At 33.9% G+C, this 22,921-nt stretch overlaps 1 protein-coding gene across 1 annotated transcript in view; it reads right to left on the bottom strand.

The window, feature by feature from the left end:
- Positions 1–3,627: 3,627 nt before the first annotated feature.
- The window catches only part of LOC118197978 (uncharacterized protein CG3556-like), a 33,468-nt gene continuing 14,174 nt past the window's right edge, over positions 3,628–22,921 (bottom strand). Inside the window, exons 4-10 of the mRNA XM_035369553.2 lie at positions 21,633–21,873; positions 21,269–21,519; positions 18,692–18,852; positions 18,180–18,375; positions 14,818–14,992; positions 5,684–5,826; positions 3,628–3,847 (exon numbers count right to left, since the gene is read on the bottom strand). Coding sequence (XP_035225444.2) covers positions 3,792–3,847; positions 5,684–5,826; positions 14,818–14,992; positions 18,180–18,375; positions 18,692–18,852; positions 21,269–21,519; positions 21,633–21,873 — 1,223 coding nt within the window. The 3' untranslated portion in view covers positions 3,628–3,791. The remainder of the gene's footprint in view (positions 3,848–5,683; positions 5,827–14,817; positions 14,993–18,179; positions 18,376–18,691; positions 18,853–21,268; positions 21,520–21,632; positions 21,874–22,921) is intronic.

Below are 22,921 nucleotides of genomic sequence, written 5' to 3'. Positions count from 1 at the left end.
GCACCGGATGTTATATCTAATCCCGAAGATGGACAGCCTCAATTTCATTCTACCTGTCCGAACGGAATATTATAAACGATAAAGCTAAGGACATGCAGATATGGATTACACTCATTTTTGGTCTCTTTTCCGGAAATATGCGAAGTAGGAATAAAAATTCCTTATACATGCTAAAACCATATAATTAAGTTTCGGACAGCTAGCCTAAAAAGCCAGTATTTGCTTTTGTAAATAACACGAACAGATCAAAACGATCATATTAAAAAAGGAATAATAATACTGTGTTAGCAAAACTGATGTTAATTGTTTTATGAAATATAAAACTTCTCGTACATTCCTGATATCAAGGTTGTAAATATTTTGTTTGCAGAGGTATTTATATATAGCACAAATTCTTCTAGCCAAAATAAACCACCTCGATCAACAGCAGGTAAGTATGCAAAATCCCACAATGTTCTATTGTGAGGAATTTCTATCAATTCTTTTACATTGTCATAAAAGTAATACGGACGGATATGGTATAAATGAATTCGGTCATAAAAGTAATACGGTCGACAAGTGCGTTTCGAGAATAGCACCTGCGGTGATTTTTAAAAACGTTTTTTCCAGCATATATGTATTCCAGCAACAAAACTTCTCTTAGAGCTTGTTTTCGTGCTGGTTATTGAATTACTAAAGAACGTGAGGAATATAAAATTGGCGAAAAGTTAATAAACCTGTATATTAAGGACGTAAATATCTTGCAAATTTAGTAGCAAACATATTAAGGAACCGATAACTTGTCATTCTTGGATACCATGGTCTCGAGAAAATTGAGACAATGGTACATTTTACTGAAAAAACATTCGTTCAAAATTTTCGCCTTGACTGTTCGGTGAATCGATGGATCTTGTTGATTTCGCCATGCTGACAATAATCGTTATATTTCGATTTCTACAATCATAAAAGATACACTGCCATGCAAAATTCCTTCCAGAAACATCTAACGGGAAAATTATTTTAGCTTATTAATAATTATACTAATTAAGTTAGGTGCGCATATTTGTGCAGATAAAGCAAAATATTTATTGGGCTCCAAGAACGGAGTAATATCACGAATAACTTTAATTGCACCAAATATCACTGATTTTAATTGCACTGTAGCGATGAAGACAGTAATCATATACTGGTTGGTGTCTTCATCTGTATGGTAAATGCTTCATCGCTTGTGGTAAAACGAGTACCAATGCATTAAAGGAAGCTTAAAATGTTGCTGTAAAAATGATAATTTTATAACATTATAAGGTATTTCTCCCGCCTTCTTAGCATGCCTTCGTAGTGTAGTGGTCAGCACGCTGGGGGCGTATTCCAGAGGTCTGTGGTTCAGTTCCCGGCGAAGACTTTGCTCATTTTTCATCTCTCCTGCTTCAAAAAAATACCTAATGTCTCTACAAAACCAAGAAAATCCAATCCAATTCCATATTATTTGCTTCATTATGCGAGGAATTATCTAGCGACCATAGAACTCTACTTATATTAAGAAGTCACATATTTTTCGAAAGAAGAAATTTTAAACGGATATTTTTTGTTAAAAGTTTAAGCGAATGAGTCACGTCTATGCTGCAGAATCATCTGATGAAATGTGGTTGCATTATTTTTCATATTCAGCTAACATGTTTGCTGTTCTAAACGAAGTAAACATACACATTCAAGGACTGAATGTGCATATTATAAAAATTAAACAAAAATTTAAACTAACATTGGTTGTCTTCATCAGTAGCATTAAACAGGGGGCTCAGCAACAACATCTCAAACTCGCAGGCGGTGCGCCCTGCAAACCAGTTGATAAGGGGAAGGAAGGAGATAAGCGTGATAATTTGATAATTATCTTTTGTTGATTTTCCAGCAGTAATTTCCTTTAATTTTAGACTTTTCAGGATTTGTATTTTTCTCCATTTTCCAGATATTTTACTACGTTTACAAAGGTTATTTCTTACGCCCCCTTAACAACTCTTATCCCCAGATTTAGATTGATTCGCACGGCCTTCATTTTAAAGGTAACTTTTTTTCCTCCGCGCATTTTCAACATTTTTAGCTCCTGTGCTCTGAACTTAACATTAATGATGTTTACTTCAAAATTTATATTTAATAGATATTTCCAACAGTTTTTAACAATCATACTTTTAATCTTTACATTATGTGCGCAATTATTCAGATACGCGTTTTAATTTACTGTATTACTTAAATTTAGATGTAATTTTAAACTTCTTTCCACATTTTAACCTTCGTAAGTTTTAACTAATTTATAATTTTTCTGACGATATACAAGACATTTTTTAATTTCAAACATTATTTTTAATTTATTGAGAGTTTCACCTTTTTAATAGTTTTTAACGTGCTCGTAATTTTAACTTAATTCCTACATTTTCTGACCAGATACGTGACATTTATTTAATCTTTAATGTAATTTTTAACTTCTTTCATGCATTTTAAGATTTATAATTTTCAGCGTACTTTATCTAATTTGGCCCACCAGCGGCCGAGCGGTAAAGTCGCTGAACACTGGTAGTTCGGTCCGAGGTTCGAATCCCGCGAACGGGCTGGCTGCATGGGTGTTTTCGTGGTTTTCCCCATGTGTAACGTGTATACGAGCCAGTTTCCCTTAGAAAGTCCTCCACGAAGGCATCCCTCCTCTTAGGCAGATAGCCCTAGTGTGCTTTGCCATAATTAAATACACACACACACTTTATCTAATTTCTTATTATATACTACATAAACCTTATTAACCATATTATTTTAACTTTAGATCTTAATTCTTTATTATTCATTAAATTTCCTCCTTATAGTACCAAATTTATTTACTGCTTCATTAAATTTTACATGTTTAAATTTCTTCATCATAAAGAGATATTTTAATTAAGCATTTAAAATTATGGCTGTTAATTATTATTCATATTTCATTGAATAGCCCTTACTTAGTCTGCATTTTATAGAACTATTTTAATTTAGATGTTGTACAATTTTGCATTCTTTAATAGTCTTACGATGACTAATTCTACTATTTTACTTCATTTAGGTATTATTTTTAACTTCATTCGCGTTTTTGACTTTTATCATTTTCTGCATATTCAGATATTTTAATATAATTTTAATACCATTTATATCTGAAGGCATGCTTAAGTTTTAATTAATATCATAAAGTTTAATTGATACAAAGTAATAGTTTGCATATGTGAAGTATAAATTTATGCTTTCGGAAAAAATAAAAAGAATGTATCAAATCCGGGAGTACTATGAAAATATATAAATTTTTCTGAGAAATGACATTTGAAGATATTTTAATGCTCTTAAAATTGTTTCATACAATGTGATTTCTTTTATGACACATCATGAATTTTCATAAATTTTCATGAAATAGGAAAAATATCTGGTTTCTTCTTAATAGTTTTAGTATCATTCAGTAAACCTCTCATGGTACTCCCTCAAATGTTCGAAATCATACACATTCTTGGAAAAAAAATTCGATATGCTCTAAGAATCTACGGAATAATTAATGCGTGGTATGAAACTATAAAAATCATGCATAAAAAATTCAGTACATTTTCATTCTCATTATTGAACTTCTCGTCCGAAATTCTGAAACAGTGCTATTTTTAATCTTATTATTTTATTATAATTTATGGCAAAGTATTCACATCAAAACATTAACTATAAATGGAAAAATGTAAGAATCCAGACAAGAAGAAAAACATATATTGACGCGTACTGTGGTTAAAATAGTAGCATGTTATTTTCATTCCTTCTTTTAAATCTCATTTGTACCACATAACAAAATGGTCGTGGTTTTGCGGGATGACATCCGCTGGACCTGTAATACAGAAAAACGAGATATTACCATAACACATTTGTATATCAACAGTCATATACTATATTATTTCTGTAGAACAATATCCTTTTTCTCATTATGTAAGTAATGAAACATTCTGAAAATGGCATTAATAATTTTTTAACACTGACGAATACTAGTACACTGTATAAAATAAATAATTACTCGAATAATTACTGTACAATAGCCTTCCGATAGATTATGTAGATAATTTTGGACATACTGAGTTTAACATATGACGTGCAAATTCACTCACAGTTGCATTCAAGATTATTAAGCACCATTCATCTCATCCGACGATCCCTCCAAGCAGAAAGTTAGCCTCTGGCCACAACTTGGTATCATCCGACATCGTTCTCACAAATCGTAAAATTTAATTGTAGAACGAAGCTGCTATAAAACGCAAGCAAAAAAATCAATATTTGGAGCTTTCTTGTCGTTACAGGACGATATACACCGGCACTTTCCGTGACGAAAGACAAGCACGTAAGTGTTACCTATTGCCCACTTTTAAACTTAATTTGTTTTTATCTCTTATAATCATGCTCTTGTTTTCAAAGTAACTAATGTCAATTGAAGCGTTTTAAGGTACTTCCTTGTTAAAATAGCCACCGCAGTTAGTTGCCAAATCTATCAAATTCAGTCGCACAGTCTGTAATGTGTAAGTTTTAAACATCGTCAAAGACATTTCCAATGGCCGCTTTAACAATGACATACTGTTTTTAAAGTGTGTCATTCTATTTTATTCTTTCTATACTGAAGAAAACAAACCTAAGAGAAATATTTCTTATGTTCAGAAACGATTTATTGCAGTCGATTGGTTTGGTTCATTTGATTCCATCAAAGCACGCGAGAGCTATGTGCTTAAGGAAAAAGAGCCCTCCTGGAGGACTTTATAGAAAACTTAGAAACTAGCAACGTAAGCACGAAAACTTACACAGCCAGCTCATTCGCGTGGATACGAACACACAGTGAGTTAACGCGTTCAGCGGCTTTACCACTCGGCGGCTAGCGGGCTGTGAATCATTTGAAGATAAACACCTTATCACTGGTGGGCTCCTAGTTACCACAGTCGAAATGAGCTGATTACGTTTTATAGCTGGCGCATTTATCTTTTTACAGAAAATCATTTAATGTATGTTGTCTTATGACAACAATTGGAAAACATCCTAATATTTAAATAATGACAATATGTAGGCAAACAATTCAAAATTCATATTTTAAAATTACTGTCTTTGCCACAGCCTTTATTTGATATGCCTTTGAAAGAAATCTCGCACTCGCTTAAAGTCATACTCACGGCATACACTTGCAGGCACATCCACTTGCAGTGTCAAAATATTGAAGGCCACGGGCTGTCCAACGGCGCAAGGTGAAACATGTCGACGGTGACCACATGTCCTAATCTAATACATATCCCACGTTTCGTCTGTGTAAGGTGTACACAGTTATTGTATCCATGTGGTATGTCAAATGCTTTTGAGAACTAAATTAGAAACCTTGGTGTTAAATGATTTAATCGAACACTAGTCCAACTAATGAACACGACGAAAAGACATATATGTTTGCTGATAATATTTTCCGAGTAAAAACGTTTCTAACGAATTTATCAACGTCATAACTTTTTAAGACTAAATAATTTATTTAAAATGTTGATCTTTAATCTATGAAGTTAATTAATCTTTTTATCTTTGGATTATTAGATTAATTAACTTCATAGATTCAAAGATAAAGACTAAATTAATCTATTTATCTTTGGATTTTTTAGATAGAAAACTACAAAGGAAGAAACAATATAAATTGCACTTTTGAACTTACTCTTTGTAATTGGCAGATACTTGATTTCGTCGTTTTCTTTTTTTACAAAAAGAGGAAACCAGTATTTTTCGTTTTCGGGATCGTCCTGAAAATCATATAGCGAGAAGATGTAGGGCTTTCCTTTTTTCACGTTGTACTGGAAGCTGCAAAAGAAATGAGAGCACTGTAAGTAGAAAACATGAACAACTAACCACTTGTTTATAATTTCAGCCTGTACTGTAACATCCACTTTCCGTTTCCTCACCAGAATGTAAATCAGTTAGGACATATTTAAGCTGATGTTTTTGGATTGTAAGGTAGAGCATGGTTCTGCGTTTTGGGGCCATATTACGCCAATTCCTTCCAGCTCTCAAAAATAATATATAATCATTCGGCTTTTCCTTAGTGCTGTTGACATTAGAATTTGATACGCAGATTAGAAGTTCTGAGCCAGCTTAGATTTAAATTTAATTGTGTAGTCTTTGAGTACTATCCTACGATTTTAATTGAAATTGACGAAAACTTACTTTTATCACCACAAGTTGTGGCTGAATTGTTAGCACAAGAGCCTGCATTTATGTTCAAAGTTTATGTTTAAATAAAAAGGTTTATTTTAAACCTTTCCAAATTTTTGTAGTTATTTTCAAACATAGCCATAGTTCGCTTTACGGCTGGTAGTGTCTGATACAATTTAACTTTTGCCAGATTAAGTAAAACCTTATAAATGTATTCTTACAGCAGACTCTCAATTTAATGACAGAAGATCTGTTTGAGCAGTTTCAAGTAATCTTTTTATTGCGCATCTGAGAATAAAAGCCATTAGATGGTCTCTAGTGATTGGAAGATGGGTTTTGCATGCAAAATAAAATAGGAAATTGAAAAAAAGAACTGAACTTTTATATTTCTCATCTCTGTAAGAAAGAAAAAGAGTTGTTAGATACAAAAATCTGTTTTATCTCGAAAAGTGATGCCACTGCTCGCTTTCAAATCGTACAGTTTTTTAATAAAAAATGTCCACGTTTTACAAAACATTAAATAAAAAGAGCACTGCTAAACATTAAATAGATTATTATTATAAAAACCTGAAAGCTTTCATATTTTATAATACCCAAAGGGTCCCTTTAATGTTGTGTTACCTTTACTTATTGAACATCATGTTCTTCGCCCTTGAAGCATAAAATTCAATTAAACAGCAATATCGCAAAATATTTTTTAAATGAGTATATCTTTAGAATTTCCGATACACAGTTTCGCGCTGAAAACACAAACTTTTGTTTTGGTACAGTGTTGCCATTGCTCGCTTTGAAATAGTTGAGTTTGTTAATAAAAAATCTGATGTGTACACCACATGGCTTCCTTATACGGACTATTAAATTATATGCATTTTTTTTTTTTTTTTGCATTTCATTTAAACTTAATGGATTGAATTAAATGTAAACTGGTGTGCAAAACTTAAGCAACAATGTAAAGATTTAGAAGATAGCCATAAAACTGCAGAGAAGGAGGTCTGGAGATTAGTACAAGGAACACATAAGTCAGTAGAAACGCCATGCGTATGCAAATATCAGGAACGAAACTTCAGGGGCGACATGAGCGTACACAAAACGCGTGATGTCAGCAGGACGGAGACGCAATTCAACATATTCGCTGCAAGTGTCAGTCAGTCAGTTCGTGAAATATGGCTAGAAGAAATCACCTGGACGACTTCACACGTGGAAGAATGATCGGAAAGCTGGGGGAGGGGCGTGCTATCACCAGTGTAGCTGCAGTTCGGAATCAACAAAAGTGTCGTTTCGCGTGCTTGGAATGCGTTCCAAACAACAGGTACAGCTGTTAGAAAGGTTGGTGGTGGCCGCCCGAGGACGACAACTGCAGGGATGACCGATTATATCGTCTTGCAGGCGAAAAGAGGCCGACAGCAGTCAGCAAGCGCCATTGCTAAGCAACTCTGTACAGCAACGGGGCGACAAGTGTCGTGGTTTACTGTGGCCAGACGCCTGCCGTCCTGAACGCTGCCTCACGTTGAAAATTGGCCACCGACGCCACCGTTTACAGTGGTGCAGAGAGCACAAAACTGGACAACTGATCAATGGAGTCGTGTCCTCTTTACGGATAAGAGTCGGTTTAGTACCAGAAGAGATTCTCAACGCATTTTCCTTTGGAGAGAGGTCGGAACCCGGTAACATCAAGGAAAGATACCGTAACGGTGGTCCTGGAGTTCTTGTCTGGGAAGGCATTATGCTGAACGGGCGAACTGAGCTCCACGTTTTCGACAGAGGGTCTGTAACCGAGAATCGCTATTGTGAGGAGGTACTCCTTCCCCATGTGCGTCTGTTCCGAGGTACAATTGGCCCAGACTTAAATTTATGGATGCAATGCACGGCCACGTCGGACACTTGCTGTTGAGTAGCTACTGGAAAATGAAGATATCACTCGAATGGATTGGCCAGCGTACTCCCCAGATTTAAATTCCATCGAACATGAGTGGAATGCTTTGGGGAGACGCATTGCAGCACGCTTACATCCTCCGGAGAACACCCAAACACTCAAACAGATGCTGATTGAGGAATGGATACTCCTACCGCAAGAAATGTACTATCACCAGTGTAATGCACCAGCTGGTTCTGAGTATGCGGAGACAGTGCGAAGCAACCATTGCAGTGAGGGGAGGGCATATCCCATATTAAGGAACATCTGCTTGTTGTTCTTCCTCTTGGATAGACAATCATGAGTCACGATACTATGCTTTCAATAAAGCTTGTTTTTGTTTGATTCCATACCGTATGCATTGTATTCCTTTTTCAGATCCGATGCTTTCGTCATCCTTAATACTTTCCTTCATTTCTGCATTTCATGTCTGTCAGTTGATTTCTCGTGAAGTTATGGCAAAAACCTCTGCTGTTGCTTAAGTTTTGCACGCCAGTGTACTTCGTCGATAGCGCACAACCCACAAATAGAAAAAATAAATGCACTCTTTAAAATTCACTATCTTTGTTTACCATAGCGACACTCTGGCGCTGGTTCACTTAATATTTCGTTCACATTATAACTCAGAATGCACAAAATTTATAACATCTGAAGAATTAACTAATCCTTGCCACATGTTCTATTCAAATAATAAAATAAATCTGAAACGACGTATAAATGAAATTAAACAAAGAAAAAAAAAATAAACAGTTTTTCAGAGACGATTTATTATTTCTCACTCAATTAACTCAGTTCTCACTTCGCAACAAGGCAAAAATACATAAAAACTCAAAATATCTATATTAAAAATTACGAAGTAAATCTTAATTTTATTTCCTCGAATAAATTCCAGAATGGATTAAGCATGATTTAATTCGCAATAATAAAAGAAGGCGTTATCTTTGTTGTTGCGAAGCTTAGTTTCTCTAGATTGGCAACAAATCAACTAGTCTGCTGTTTCAAATGTAAACAAGCAATGGCCGCCATCAAAAACATTATTAGGCTTAGCGGCACTTAGACAACTTTAAAATTCCTGTTAATTCTAAACATATTTCATACAGATTTACTAAAGGCATAAAAACCTTAACCGGAAGATAAAAATAACATAATACAATCATTTTTAAAGCAAAAAATGTACAATTTACAAACATATAAGAGTAAAGAATCTGTGGATCACTGAGCCGGGTAACAAAGTGGATATATATATATATATATATATACATACATTTATATACTTTTGGTGAGGGCGATTGCAATCAAAATAAGAGGTGCACAGCTACATGTTATAGCAGTGCTATATACAAAATTTCAACGTTCTTGAACTACTCGTTTTAGTTATGCGAGATACATACATACATACATACGTACGTACGTATGTACCTACGTACGTACAGACGCCACGAAAAAGTCTCTTCAGAATTCATTTTAAATCAGTTTCATAAGTTTTTTGGGGGAAAGAGTCCTTTATTCTGCCCTTACGCAGAGATGTGACGCAAAATCACCGTTAAATTGCATTCGATAGTGGTCAACGTGGATATTTTCGTTGAAATATGATACCCGAAATTTTTCGCGATTACAATACTTTCTCTTTACTTCGTACAAGGAAGTAAAAATTCGTTTATGAAATAGATAATAAAACAAATTCCAAATTCGGGCTTCCGGATGCCCATATTCGGGTGGAAACGTACGTTAAAGCTAATGGCTTTATCACAGTGCGAGAAACAAACATACATTTAAGCTGATTCTTCATTATATAATTTCTTTAAATATAATACAAGGCTGTAATATATGGTGGCAAAAGTTTGAGAAGTGAACAGATATTTATCGTGAAGCAACGCAAAATTCATACTGAAATGTTTTTATGCATTTTCTTTTCAAGTGTACATAGAACTGCTAAATTTTGCTTTGGCCGCAGCGCGCTCATCTGGAGTGCTTGCTCACTAGTTACCCATTTGCTAGTCCCTAACTGAACAATTGCAAATGCTAATGATACAACATGCTGACGAAGAACTGAAACGAATTATCGATACTTTCAATAAGAAACAAGAAGAACGATCTGCTGAGGAGGAATAAATAATAAGGAATTACCTATTTAAAAAAGAATAGACTGTTCTGGAAAACAGAGATTTTAGAGATCATCATCCCTAAAAGTATGAGGAAAAGTGTAGTAGTGAAACTTCATGACTTATTTGGCCACTTTTACGTAAATCGAACAGTTAGCAAAATTAAGGAATTATATTGACTTCCAGGAATGAAACTATATGTAAGAACGCACATATCACCGTCGATTGAATGCCTTATGAATAAAGTGACAGATGGCAAGAAAGAAGGACTGTTACATTCTATAACACCTGGTAAAAGACCATTTGCTATTGTTCATATGGATCATTTGGGTTCTTTTGTAAAGAGTTCAAAAGAAAATCAAGAGCTATTAGCGGCAATTGATAACAAGATTAGGTTTGCGAGAATTTTCGCAGTTTATAGTCTTTGAATAATTTTATTAACGATTTTGGCCTACCAAAAAGAATAATAAGTGATACAAGGTTTTTGTTTTAGTTTTCCTCTGTTTAAGCAGTACGCAATTAATTGTACAGACAAAATTATTTATACCTTCATTAATGGTGTGTGTGTAAGTGCGCCTCCATTAATGGAGGTACACTTTACTGCAAGAGTCTGAACTTTAAGGTTTATATTTTTGTCATTGTACAGACAACGGAATACACCCTACTCTGAGTTCTACCAAACACCCCCAAGCCAATGATGTGGTAAAGCGCGTCAACAGAACAATTTTAGAAACGATAATGACAAGCCTGTCGGATAAACAACACAGAGATTGGGATTTGATAGTAAAAGAGACAGAAAGAAATCTGAACAACTTGGCAAACATAATTAAGAATAAAAAACCATTTGAAATACTTTGTGGATACTTGCCCAGATTTAATGATGGTATACTTAGGAAGATAGCGGATGAAGATTCAGATATATCGAACGATTTGCAACAAAATCCAAGAACAAGCGCCAGGAGGAATTGAAGCACAGAAAGCGAATTGAATAGATAAAAACGTCGTGCACTAATATTTGAACAAGGACAAATTATTGTGATGAGATGTGCTCCTAAAGCTACAGGTCAACCTACGAAAACACAACCGAAATATCGAGGACCATTTATAATAAAGGAAGTATACCTAAAGAATAACCACGGATCATATCAGCCAGCTGAAAGCATGGAGGGGCGAGCTCGGTTCGGATGATAATGTAGGTGGTGACGACCAAGACACCAATCAGTTCCCAAGTTTTTATAATTCCTCGACGGAATCTGCAAAGATTTATTTGTAAAGACTAATGGAGGTACACTTTACTGCAAAAGTCTGAACGTTAAGGGGAGAACTTTCCTTTTTCATGTTTGCATACGTGTCCTTGCTGACAAAATCTCAAAAGACTCTGAACATTTAAAAACTTATATTGAACAATTAGACTGAAAGACTTATGGTGCATTATATGAATTTTAGGCCTTATCATTTTAGGACTCATAATGAATCAGTGTTATTACGAATTTATTATGTATTTAGTAATAATTTAGAGAAAATTTCCATTATAATCCAAGGCAGTTAAAAAAATTGTGAATTTAATTAAGTAAGTAAGTTTCTTATCACACCAAATTATAGCATAACGTGTATTCTTTCTAATGTATCATTAATACGCATGTTAGATGATATATATGACAGTTAATGTAGTAATTAGAAAATTAATAAGTATTTAACAATCAGAACGATAATCACGTCAAAATGACCAAATATAATCCGCCAATAGATGGCATTGTAAAAAAAAAGCCGCCGTTAGAGGGCGCAGGATAGGGAAAAAAAGTAGTTTAGAGAATGCGGGCGTTGTGAAAAAAAAAAGTTGGATACCCCAGCATACAGTTTTGTGTATATATGTGTTTCATTAGTGCATTAATAAGCAAAATTTTTTTAACACTGTGAGTCATCCTATTGAATCTTGGTAGAGTGAAAGAAGCACTCCTAAATGAGCCTCCAACCTCAACATGTTCGTTTCAATTTGCATCGAATCCCGTTTCAAAGAAAAGATACTGCCACCAAATGTTATCGTTACGCATTATTTTTAAAGAAATAATGTACGAAATATAAAAAGAAATGTATGACAGCTAGGGTTCCCACCTCTCCCGGAACTGAGCCGTGGAAATTAAAATCTCCCGCCTCCCGGAAGGAATTTAAAATAAATATTACTCTCCCGGAATATCAAGTTTCCCGAAAATAACGACACAATGCGCACGGACAAAATGGTTGAGAGCATTGAAAATCACACGTCCGCGCACAGCAGTTAAAGAACATCTATGTCAATACATATTCTTTGCCAAGCAGCGATCTTCGGACAAGCGCCTTGCGGGATGAGTCGCGGTTTCATGTCGGCGTGTCGCGCGCACGCGCCCCCCTCATCTCCCCTCACTCTTTCATTCTCATTCCATTCTTTCATTTAGTCTGCAATTAGCTAGCTATCCACAAACAAGTGAGTATTTTGAAATTATTTAAATGCTTTCATAATAATGTCTAGTGGGGGTAAAAAACGATTTTGATTACAAGTGAACTACAAGTGCCACAAAAAAGGACAAAACATTCGACGTCGTTTTAAGGCAAAAGCTAAATTTGATTCCCTTACGAAGAGAGACAACTGTAACGAGAATGTAAAGTATGTCAGAAAACGGTTAATATTAAGTACGAGGATGTTATAGCTTTAACTGTACATTCTCAAAGCAAGAAACACCAGTCGTTATATTGAAAAGGGATTCATCTCAACTTTTTCGTGAAGAAATCTTCAGAAGAACAAAGCAATATATCAGGAATTGAAATTACTTCAATCTATCATAGCATTAAGTACCACACCTTTAATAGCCAAGATTGTACAAATTGTTATAGCACTATATTTCCAGATTCTTCTTCGTCAAAAACGATTTCTTGTGGTAGAACAAAATGTATAAGTATTTGCGAGAGTGTGCTTGCTCCCGCAACTCAAAAAATACTTTTAAACGAGATTAAGGAAGTGGAGCTTTTTCAGTTGCGACTGAAAAAAAAACTTCTTTCTTCTCCCGGAAACTTTTTTTCCTCTCCCGGATTTTGACTGCCAAAATGTGGCAACGCTAATAACAGAGCTTAATAATCTGTGTGGAATTCTAAAGGTATGCTGCTTTTAAAAATTTTTATATTGTTAATCATTGGCATTTGGATCCGAAACACTATGACGAAAGGATATACTACGACTGATGCACGTTATTTTCAAATCAAAGCATGAGAACGGATGTGTACAAGAGCCCGTACAGTTGAATCGCTTTTCAAATTGTTGCCAAGAAATATTATTGCCTTTAAAAATAATTTTTAAAAAAGGAAGAATCTGCATGAATATACGTATGTTTCTCGCACTCTGAATAAACGACGATACCTAGGGCCATCCAATTTTGAATAACGTAGTCGTCCACCAGAACATGTGCACTTGGAGGTCCGAATTCTGAAAGCCGAATTTTATATTTCATACTTTTATAAAACTTTAATGAATTTTTAGTAAACTAAATGATTCGAAAGCGAGCAGTTGCAACACTATACAAATTAGAGCAATGCTATATATCCAGCGCGGGACACTGTACATCGGAAATTCTGAAGATATGCTGTTTTCAAACAATTTTTAATTTTTCTATTCAACTGAATTTTATGTGATTCAGTTAATAAATTTAACACACAATATGTTAATAATAAAAACACAAAAAAATTTTGCAAGCCATCTTATTAAGGAAACTGTACATTGTTTTGATAAACTGAGAAAAGGCTCAAAAAATAGAAAAAAGTATTTCAACCAGTTAACACTTCATAGGGAATTCTAAACACGTTCTGCTTTTAAAATTTTTGCAATTTTGCTGTTGAATTGTGCATGGCGTAAGTACGAATAAAATTATGTTTAATAATAAAGCTAAAAAGACGAAAAGAAATAGATTAGCAGGAATGAGTGCAACAATAGACTGGTAGAATGCGAACTCAGTGAAAGCGTATAAAAACCTTCACAAACCCTTTTGGGCTACCGTTATAATCTGACCCCTTTCAGATTTTTTTTCCTCACACTAACGAAATTGGTTTTATTTGGCATTGTTTAAAATAATGGTGGAAGAATTTTACACAATGAAGCGATCAACGAAAGTACTTTGTCAAAAGAGCAGTCCTCTTACTGTTATTTTAGAATAAGATATTATGTATTTTATCGTCAGAGCCTGTGAGATATAAACACAGTAATTTTTTATTTAAAAATTCTCTGAAATCGTGAAGCTATAATAGAAGTACATCTCAGAAATAATAATGTTATATTAAAGTTATCATTTTGAGTCAATTTAAAAATAATTTTCTGAATGCTTTCGCGTCAGTTTCACAACTAATGGCAATTTTACTTAAATGTCAAGCATTAGCATTAACAATTGAAAGTAAGTTTAACAATACACCCAAACTTTTAAAATAAAACTCTGTTCACTTTTTTTTTTTTTTTTTTTTTTTTTTTTAGGGTGGAAGCAGGAGATATACAAAACCTGCGAGTAGGATTCCAATTACACCACAAAGACATTCGGAAAAGAGGTAGAAAATACGTTACATAGGCATAGAAGTTACTGACATGTAAGTAAATAAACTCTAAAATAATACCTGAATTTGGAATCCACTTCAGCTGCCATTTCCATAATGGTGTAGAGGGAGATGTTGGTCGGCACCCTCAGCTTGAGATTCCTTTCCACGTCTCTATTTTCTCCTATCCAATAGGAGTACTGAATGTGCCATTTTGGGCCAGGTTGATTCACCAAATTCCACAGGCCTCTTTTTTCTGCATGTAAAGAAGTTTGTCGAGTTGAGAAAGCAATTGAAATATTTCAGGTACAATACAAAGGATTATGGTCACTCCATATTAAAAAATTAGCCCTTGTAAAGTACTTTCTAATGCATTTCTGTAAATCTTAAAGTGCAAAAAATAAATGGAAACTGTTCATGTGAATTTTTGAATGTATTAGATTTGGGAAAATGGAAATATGATGAAGATGCAAAACATTTCTCCCAGATTGTATTTTCATTGTGGGGGGAAAATGTCACAGGTTATGACCGTGCTTGCTTTCTTTCTTAAAGGATCTGCTGCAGGCAGTGAATGAAATTATTAAAAAAAGATCCTTCATCGCCGTTCATTTATCATCGCGCTACGAATTCTGTATGTATGTAAATAATTTTAGTGTCATTATATGCGGAACTGTAGTATGTTTTGTAAAATATAATATGAAGTGCATTAAAAGTACAGCGACAAGTCTGTTTAACGATGAGTAAATGAGTATTTCCCTAAATTGGTAAGATATTGCCAAGCTGGTGATGATTTTGGTCTCCGCGAGGAATCCCCAAAAGCAGCTACATTTGGCGACATGTTCCTTCCAGTAATTTCATGATCATGTGCCTTACAGTAATATCGAGAACTGGATGATACTAGAAATTTCTCAAGGTTTCTCAATGGCGGAAGAAGAACATCAGCTCTCAATTGTTTAATTCATCTTTGAGTATGGAGTACAGAAATATCTCCGTGTGAGATTCTGTGATACTGAGCAGAGCTGTACGAGTATTTTTATGGAAAGTTACAGAAATGTAAAACACTTCTTTCAGTAAAATATGTTTTATCAAACTATCATCGTTTCTGTATACATTCAATCCATTACGAATCTGTACGCACGCAACAATCGGTTCGGGTGGGGTACGTACGTACGATCTCTGTGATTTCTTCATAAGTTACGTTTTTGCATGCATAGAAAGACTAGTTGCCCATGCACTTATTCCTTTTAAGATGGAGACTGTTGAAATTTTGGACATATTACCTGCATCTCTAAAACGTTTTTCAAATCGAGCTGCATTTTCGTGAAAAGGCGTACATATTATATGCCTGCGCCTTAACACACGTTCAAAATCCGAATTTAAACGTCCTGCTGCTTCTGTGTAAAGGTTGCTTATATTTTAATATCCATGAGAGTGTGTTTGCCAAGGGCAACTCCAAGGTGTAGATCATATATATTTTGCACTTATGCCAACGGTATATACGTATTGCCTGTTGATCTCTTTAATCCACAGTTTGAGTGCATTTCTCAAGAATCGCATACCTTTGTAATCTTCATAAATAATACTATTACGTGTGTACAATTCGCAACGGATTTCAATGCACACAAAACCGATGTTAGAAGGCATATACAGTTGGCGGTTACACTGGGTCCCATACAATTACAGTTACATAGGGAACTACCCAGTTTAAGTTATACAGAAATCAGACTCGCAATTAAATTCATGAATCAAAATCAAAGGGAATCAAAAATCGCCAAATTGTTGCCAAGTTTGGCGGTTTTGGGCCCTTCCTCGCCAAATTTAATTACAGAAATCAGTCGCCAAAATTATGACTACCTTGGGGATCTCCAGTTTGCCGAGATGGCTGTTTACCTCAGTGTTCAATGGACTTGCCCCTGTAACCTAATTTTTCCGGCGAAGCTTCACTCTTTTGAGAGCTTTGGTGTTATATTATATATGAGATGCTACAATTTTACACAAAATTTCTCTATAATTATTTACATATGTACAAATCCGTAGCAACAGAATATTTATTATGAGGGCCAAGCATTCATTCACTTACCTTTATTCGCTGTTCTCGTACATCTTCAGCAATCGAAAATAAAATCTTTCCAAAATAAATCGGGCCCACCAGCATTGAACACTGGTAGTTCAGTCCGAGGTTGCAATCCTGCGAACGGGCTGGCTGCATGGGCGCTTTCGTGGTTCTCCCCATGTGTAACCTGTATAGGACCCAGTTTACCTTAGAAACCCCTCCGCGAAAGCATCCCTTCCCTTAGGCAGATAGCCACAGTGTGCCTTCCGTAATCTCAATAAACCAAACCATCCAAAATAAACCATGTGCATATCTGATGCGACATCATTAAAATAACACATTTTTTTTTTAATTAATAGGCTTTCAAGAAAATTAAGACGCTCGATATAACTAAAAATATAATATTCTTAAAATCATGTCTAGCAAAATTAAGAGAGAAAATGCAATCAGAAAATTTCAAGCTATAACCTTTCCTTTAAGTATTTTTAAAAATATAATAGACGTAAAGTTAAAATAAATAAAAAAAACTAAAAAAAAAATCAAAATTAATTACATTTTTTAAGTGCAAATAACGTAAAAACTAAAAGAGAGCTACAATTTGATCTTTACATTCACATTAACACCTGCAATAATATTAAGTTGAACGGTTTACGATAAACATTCTATGTAGTTTGTAAATTAATCCTTATAAATTTAAAAATTGGTATGTAAAATCATATATTTAAATCAAACTTTTCAAAAGTCTTATCAAACAGTAGAAAAGAAATTTTGCAATGATATTATTCCTATTATTCCATTTCAAGTTAATGAAATGTAGAAAGATTTTCACTTGTTAAAGAAGAGAGATAGCTGTGCATTTTCCCCTGGATATCTGACATATGAGACTATAAATACTCTGTATGTGAAGTAGCAACAATTTATATTTTGCCAGGGTACGAAATTCGTTCAATCGAAACTATAATATTTACAAATAGGATAAGCATTATTTCTGTAAAAGTTTAAAATGGGACGCATACACACACAGTCACACACACACGCACATACACAGATTTCGAATAAAATTCTATCAAATTCTAGAGCATTCAGAAATATGTCTTACTTTTTCAATCGCAAAGAGGCAAAATATCTTTGCTTCTGAAGAATTTGGACTTATGACTGATCACTCTCGGAATAATAAATGAAGTTCCTTGTGAAGTTGCTTTTTTTTGTTTAATTTATGATTTTACATTGGCGTGTTTATCTTTGCTCCAATCTGAAGTTGCTTTTTTGCTTAATTTATAGTTTTACCTTGGCATGTTTATCTTACAATGAAATTTATGTGATTTATGCTTTTACGAAGCAACTGCCACATAGTTTACGAACTATTACTAATAGGTAATAAATAGTTTACCATCCGATTCCAAATTTTGACAATGCTTGTTGCTGATATTCACTAAACTTCTGTAATTAAGAATTGGCAGAACGTAGTAAGTATTCACAACATTTCCAAAGGAGCCATCTGATTTCTGACTTGCAAGAAGCTGTTTAATGGCTTTTTCTTCGTCAAAATGTTCATCATCGTCCTCTGTTTCTGAAGCAAATAAGGCCTAGAAATGGCAATAAAGTTTTGTTGAATCATTTCACGATACAAATTATATCCATTAAACAACACTGTTTAACATGTTTCTACAACAAGATGATATGCTTACACCACATATCGCGAAATAGGAAGTATGGCAATTTATAATTACTGAATTAGTGATACTGTCACATGGAATGCAATACCAGAGCATTTTATAGCAATGGAACATCTTTTTGTATCTTCAGAAGAATAAAGAATTAGTAACGAAAAGCAAACGTTTTAGTCTTGAAGAAAGGGGAAAGTTCGTTGGATCATTAATCTTTGTTATGAATGCTACTCACCTGGAGGACTAGTGCAGTCGTTTTAACATTTTCCACCGTTCCGTTTCTAAACTGGCGCTGTTTCAATTCGAGGGTCATCTCTTTGATCTCACCCATGTCGAAGTTACTGTTGGGCTGTAAGGCAGCGCAGGATAATGCCATTACAATAAGGGCTTGCGTATCTGCAAAATAAACATGTATGCAATAATTCCTCCACCTAACACAGTTACTGTAAATATTCCTGCAATTTATATGTATATATATAACTTTTATTTTAAAAGGTATGTATATATTACCTCCAAGGAAAAACAAATTTAATTAAAGCTACGAATTATTAGGGGGAAGGGGAACAAAAAATTTTAGCAAGTGTTTTCAGTAGCTTCCCAGTATGTAAAGTTATCTAAATTTCTACAGCAATAAAAATTATTTAAAAACCTATATAGAAAAATATTTTAACCACAAAAATTCCACATATTAAATAGAAACTACTGTAAAGTAGTATTGTCACTGATCTCAGATTAATTGACTTGTCAAGAAGATTAATCGAAAACTATTATCGATTAACAATAACCAAATTATGTCAGAGTGTTTTGCCTCTTTACAAATAAGGATCAAATTAGTTGTTTCGTTAGAATTACATCATAAGCTAAGAACAATACTCAGTTATTAGAAATATCTCAGTCTCTATTAGACAATTTTTTTTTTATCATAAGCAAAATCCCACATAAAAATAATTAATATATTCGGTAAGAACAGAATTAGACGAGATCCTTATTTTAGAAAAAATATTCCCCGATATTCTCATAGTATTGTAAAAAACAATAAAAATAACAACAAAACAAAAAACTGTCGATATTTGTGCCAATTGATATATATAAAAGAAAACATCAATAGAAAAATGCATAAATGAGTATATTATTTTAGATTAAATCTTTGTTTAATAATCAGATTCAAAATCAAAAGTAAAAAGTAAATTTATATATTTTGTATTAAAAAGTTAATTTGAAAATCAAGAGTAAAGTTAATATTTTATTTTAGATTAAAACATTCTTTTATAATCAAACTCAAAATCAAAAGTAAAAATAAATTTGTACTTTCTTTTATATTAAAACGTGAATTTCAATATCAAAAGTAAAATCGAAATTTATACATTCTTTTATATCAGTAAGTTCACTCAAAAATATCTATTTATATACAAATTTAGGAACAGTCAGGAAGAAAATGAATATTAACGTACTTGACTGCAAAATTTAAAACGAAATGGCTGGAAATGTAAATGTATTCAGTGTGGGAATATAAAAGTGTTGCCGTAAAAGTGGTTGGTGAAGGGTAGTTCTGTATTAGAGATATGGTAGCTTTAAATTGGCGAGAAAATCTCTCGATTAAATAATATTATACATACAACACACACACATGAAAAGGACGTAGAAATGTTGTTGGCGTAGAACATTAAACGATAAATCCGTAATGAACAGAAAACTTGGGACTGAAGGTAGATTAAATATCATCTTTATTTCAATTGATATTTGCAGCCATAATTTACTTGACTCTCTAAACTTGTGCTTATTTTACAAAAACGTTTTTCTAATTTTTTCATAACAGTATTAATATATTTTTATCAAGCTCCTTTTGATATTTTCTCGTAGGCTGCTATTAAAACGTATCAATGATGGACTTTGGAATAATAAGATGTAAGCATCAATTGCTTGTCGTTTTAATTTTAAGTAATAGGCAGCTACATACAGCAAACAATTAAACTGATCTTGAAAAATATCTGATAAACATTTGCGGGAAAACATTACGTATCCTGCTTCTATTCTTAATAAAAACTCTGATGTGGAATTCTCATGACATCCTTGTACGACCGATTAAATTATACACATTTTATTGCTAAATTTAATTTAAGCTTATTTCCTCGAATTTCATTAGAAATATATTTCTCATTCAATGAATTTAGTTGTCACTTCTAGGCAAGGAGAAAATATATATACAAACTCAAAACATCTTCTTTAAAGATTGTCAAACACAGAAATATAAAAATCCAACTACAGTTTAAAAAAGGGGATTTTTGCAATGGATATTAGAGTTCCTATGCAAAAACAGGCAGTTCGGCCTGCGGGCAGGTAGATTGATTTTTCAGTGAAAATTGGAAGTTTAATTTTGGTCCCACTCGGCAAAAAGGCATTGAAGTTGATGAAACACATTGACTTAATTCACTATTCTACTAAATGTTTAAAATATAAGAAAATGGCGGCCATGTTAGGCTTAGCGACACTTAAACTTTTAAAGTAATGATAATCCTAAAACTACTTTATGCAGGTTAACTAAAGGCATAAAAATCCTAAACGGAACGTCAGAACAACATAATTCAATCACTTTTACGGTAGCAAATGCACAATTTACCAACATACAAGAATAAAAAAAAAAAAAAAAAAAAAAAAAAAAAAGAGCTCAACAAGACGGGTGGAGAGAGCGGAAAGAACTGTTAATTTTGCATGGTTATTTATCTAGTAGTAGCCTATGACTCAAATGTTCATTTATTTGGTATTATCTTTTCTGTGATACTAAATAAATAGCTAAAGTATAATGTTTTGCTACCTGTCCAGAATTGGCGTTGTTTGCTCGAAAACATCTCGATAAGCTTCTCAACATCTCGGGAAGAGATATGTTCTCCGGCATTGCAGAGAGCGAGTATTGCGAACGGATTTGTCGAATTTTGTGAATCCACGCGTTTTCTTAGCTCCCTTACCAGGTCTACTACATAGAAGTTTCTGGGATTAATGCAAGACACGAGGAAAGCATTGATGAATGCAGCCAATTCCGTATTTGAAACATCTTCAATTTGTTTCCTAAAAGAGCAATGTATAAATCATTATTTATATTTATATAACAAATAAAATATAACTACTTTATAACTTAAATAAAAGTATAACAAAATAAAGATAATACAGGTGCAACTTACAGAGCAAGTCTTGATAAGAACTGGAGACTGAGTTCGTAAGGAATGGCGGGCTGCTGTTGAAGGACACCAGAAAATGAGTCTCTTTCTGGTTTCTCAGCAAGGTATAAAGCAACAGCTATTCTGTTCAGTTCCGGACCCCATTTTCCTATTGAGGAATTATGCTTCGACTGCGCCAAAAGGTATTTAATAGCCCTTTGCTTTGAAGTATTTATTCCTTGTATTGTTCCGTCATACGCATTTGCTGAAAAATAATTATTAGCACATATTCAAAGAAAATGAACTAATAAAAGCATTAAAAATGTTTGCTTCAAATTTACTGCTCTGAAAACTGAAAACATGCTCAAGGATAAAAATTAAAATTTCTGATACATTGGCAACAATTAGCTATATATTACCGAAAGCGGTATTTCTGCTTAGTCTCATGTTTTGCTATGAGTACACATGCAGATCTTTTGAGTTTTTAATTTAAGACATTGTGCAAAGATTTCAAGTTTAGTCGTGTTTTGCGCACCACCAGTTATGGCCGGATGAAGAGATAGTCCATGTTTCCTACACTCTGGTTTTTAGATGCTATCTGCTTTGATATATTACAGTCGTCCCTCAGTTATCGCGGTTAATAGGGACAAGAACCGGCCGCCATAAGTGTAACACCGCGAAGTAATGTCCCCCTCTCATTTTTAACATGCGTATATTTTTTTTTTTTGTATGTATAATATCAATAAGTGTATATCAAACCATATGTAAGTGCATATGTTATCATTAGAAGAATATTAAAGAATAGTTTCAAACATATAAATAAAATATTAATAGCATATATAACATACGTAAAATAGTGTATAAATAATATAAATATGATACGTGTGTGTGTGTAACATACGTAGATGTAACTGAAGTGTACATACTGTAAATATGTTCTTAGAACTCTTTTATTCTTCTAACAACTTTTCTTTTATAACAAGGTACGTAACTCACCTCTGACGATAGCTTCTCTTCGCTTGATCTTCATAAATGTCGATGAAACACCTGGGCAGTAGAATGGAGGTGAAGAAGATGAAGATGATTTACTGCACAGGTTTAATGAGAGCTTAACTGCTCCTCAGATGACGTCTCATCGTCAGGTGCCAGGGGCGCTGGATCGTCGCGGGCAGCTTCGGATAGAACTGGGGTAGGTGCAGGAGGAGCTTCTGCAGAACGTTTTCGGCGCAGAAGGAACATCGTGATGGGAAGTTGTGATCGTTGTTGGTTTTTCTGAGCAGAGATGCCTTTGTACTACGCCATTACACCATCAA

The sequence above is a fragment of the Stegodyphus dumicola genome, chromosome 12, assembly GCF_044657685.1.
Source record: "Stegodyphus dumicola isolate Sdum_Otavi_A_Nest chromosome 12, ASM4465768v1".
Lineage (NCBI taxonomy): Eukaryota > Metazoa > Arthropoda > Arachnida > Araneae > Eresidae > Stegodyphus > Stegodyphus dumicola.
This window is presented reverse-complemented; position numbering and strand designations above follow the sequence as displayed.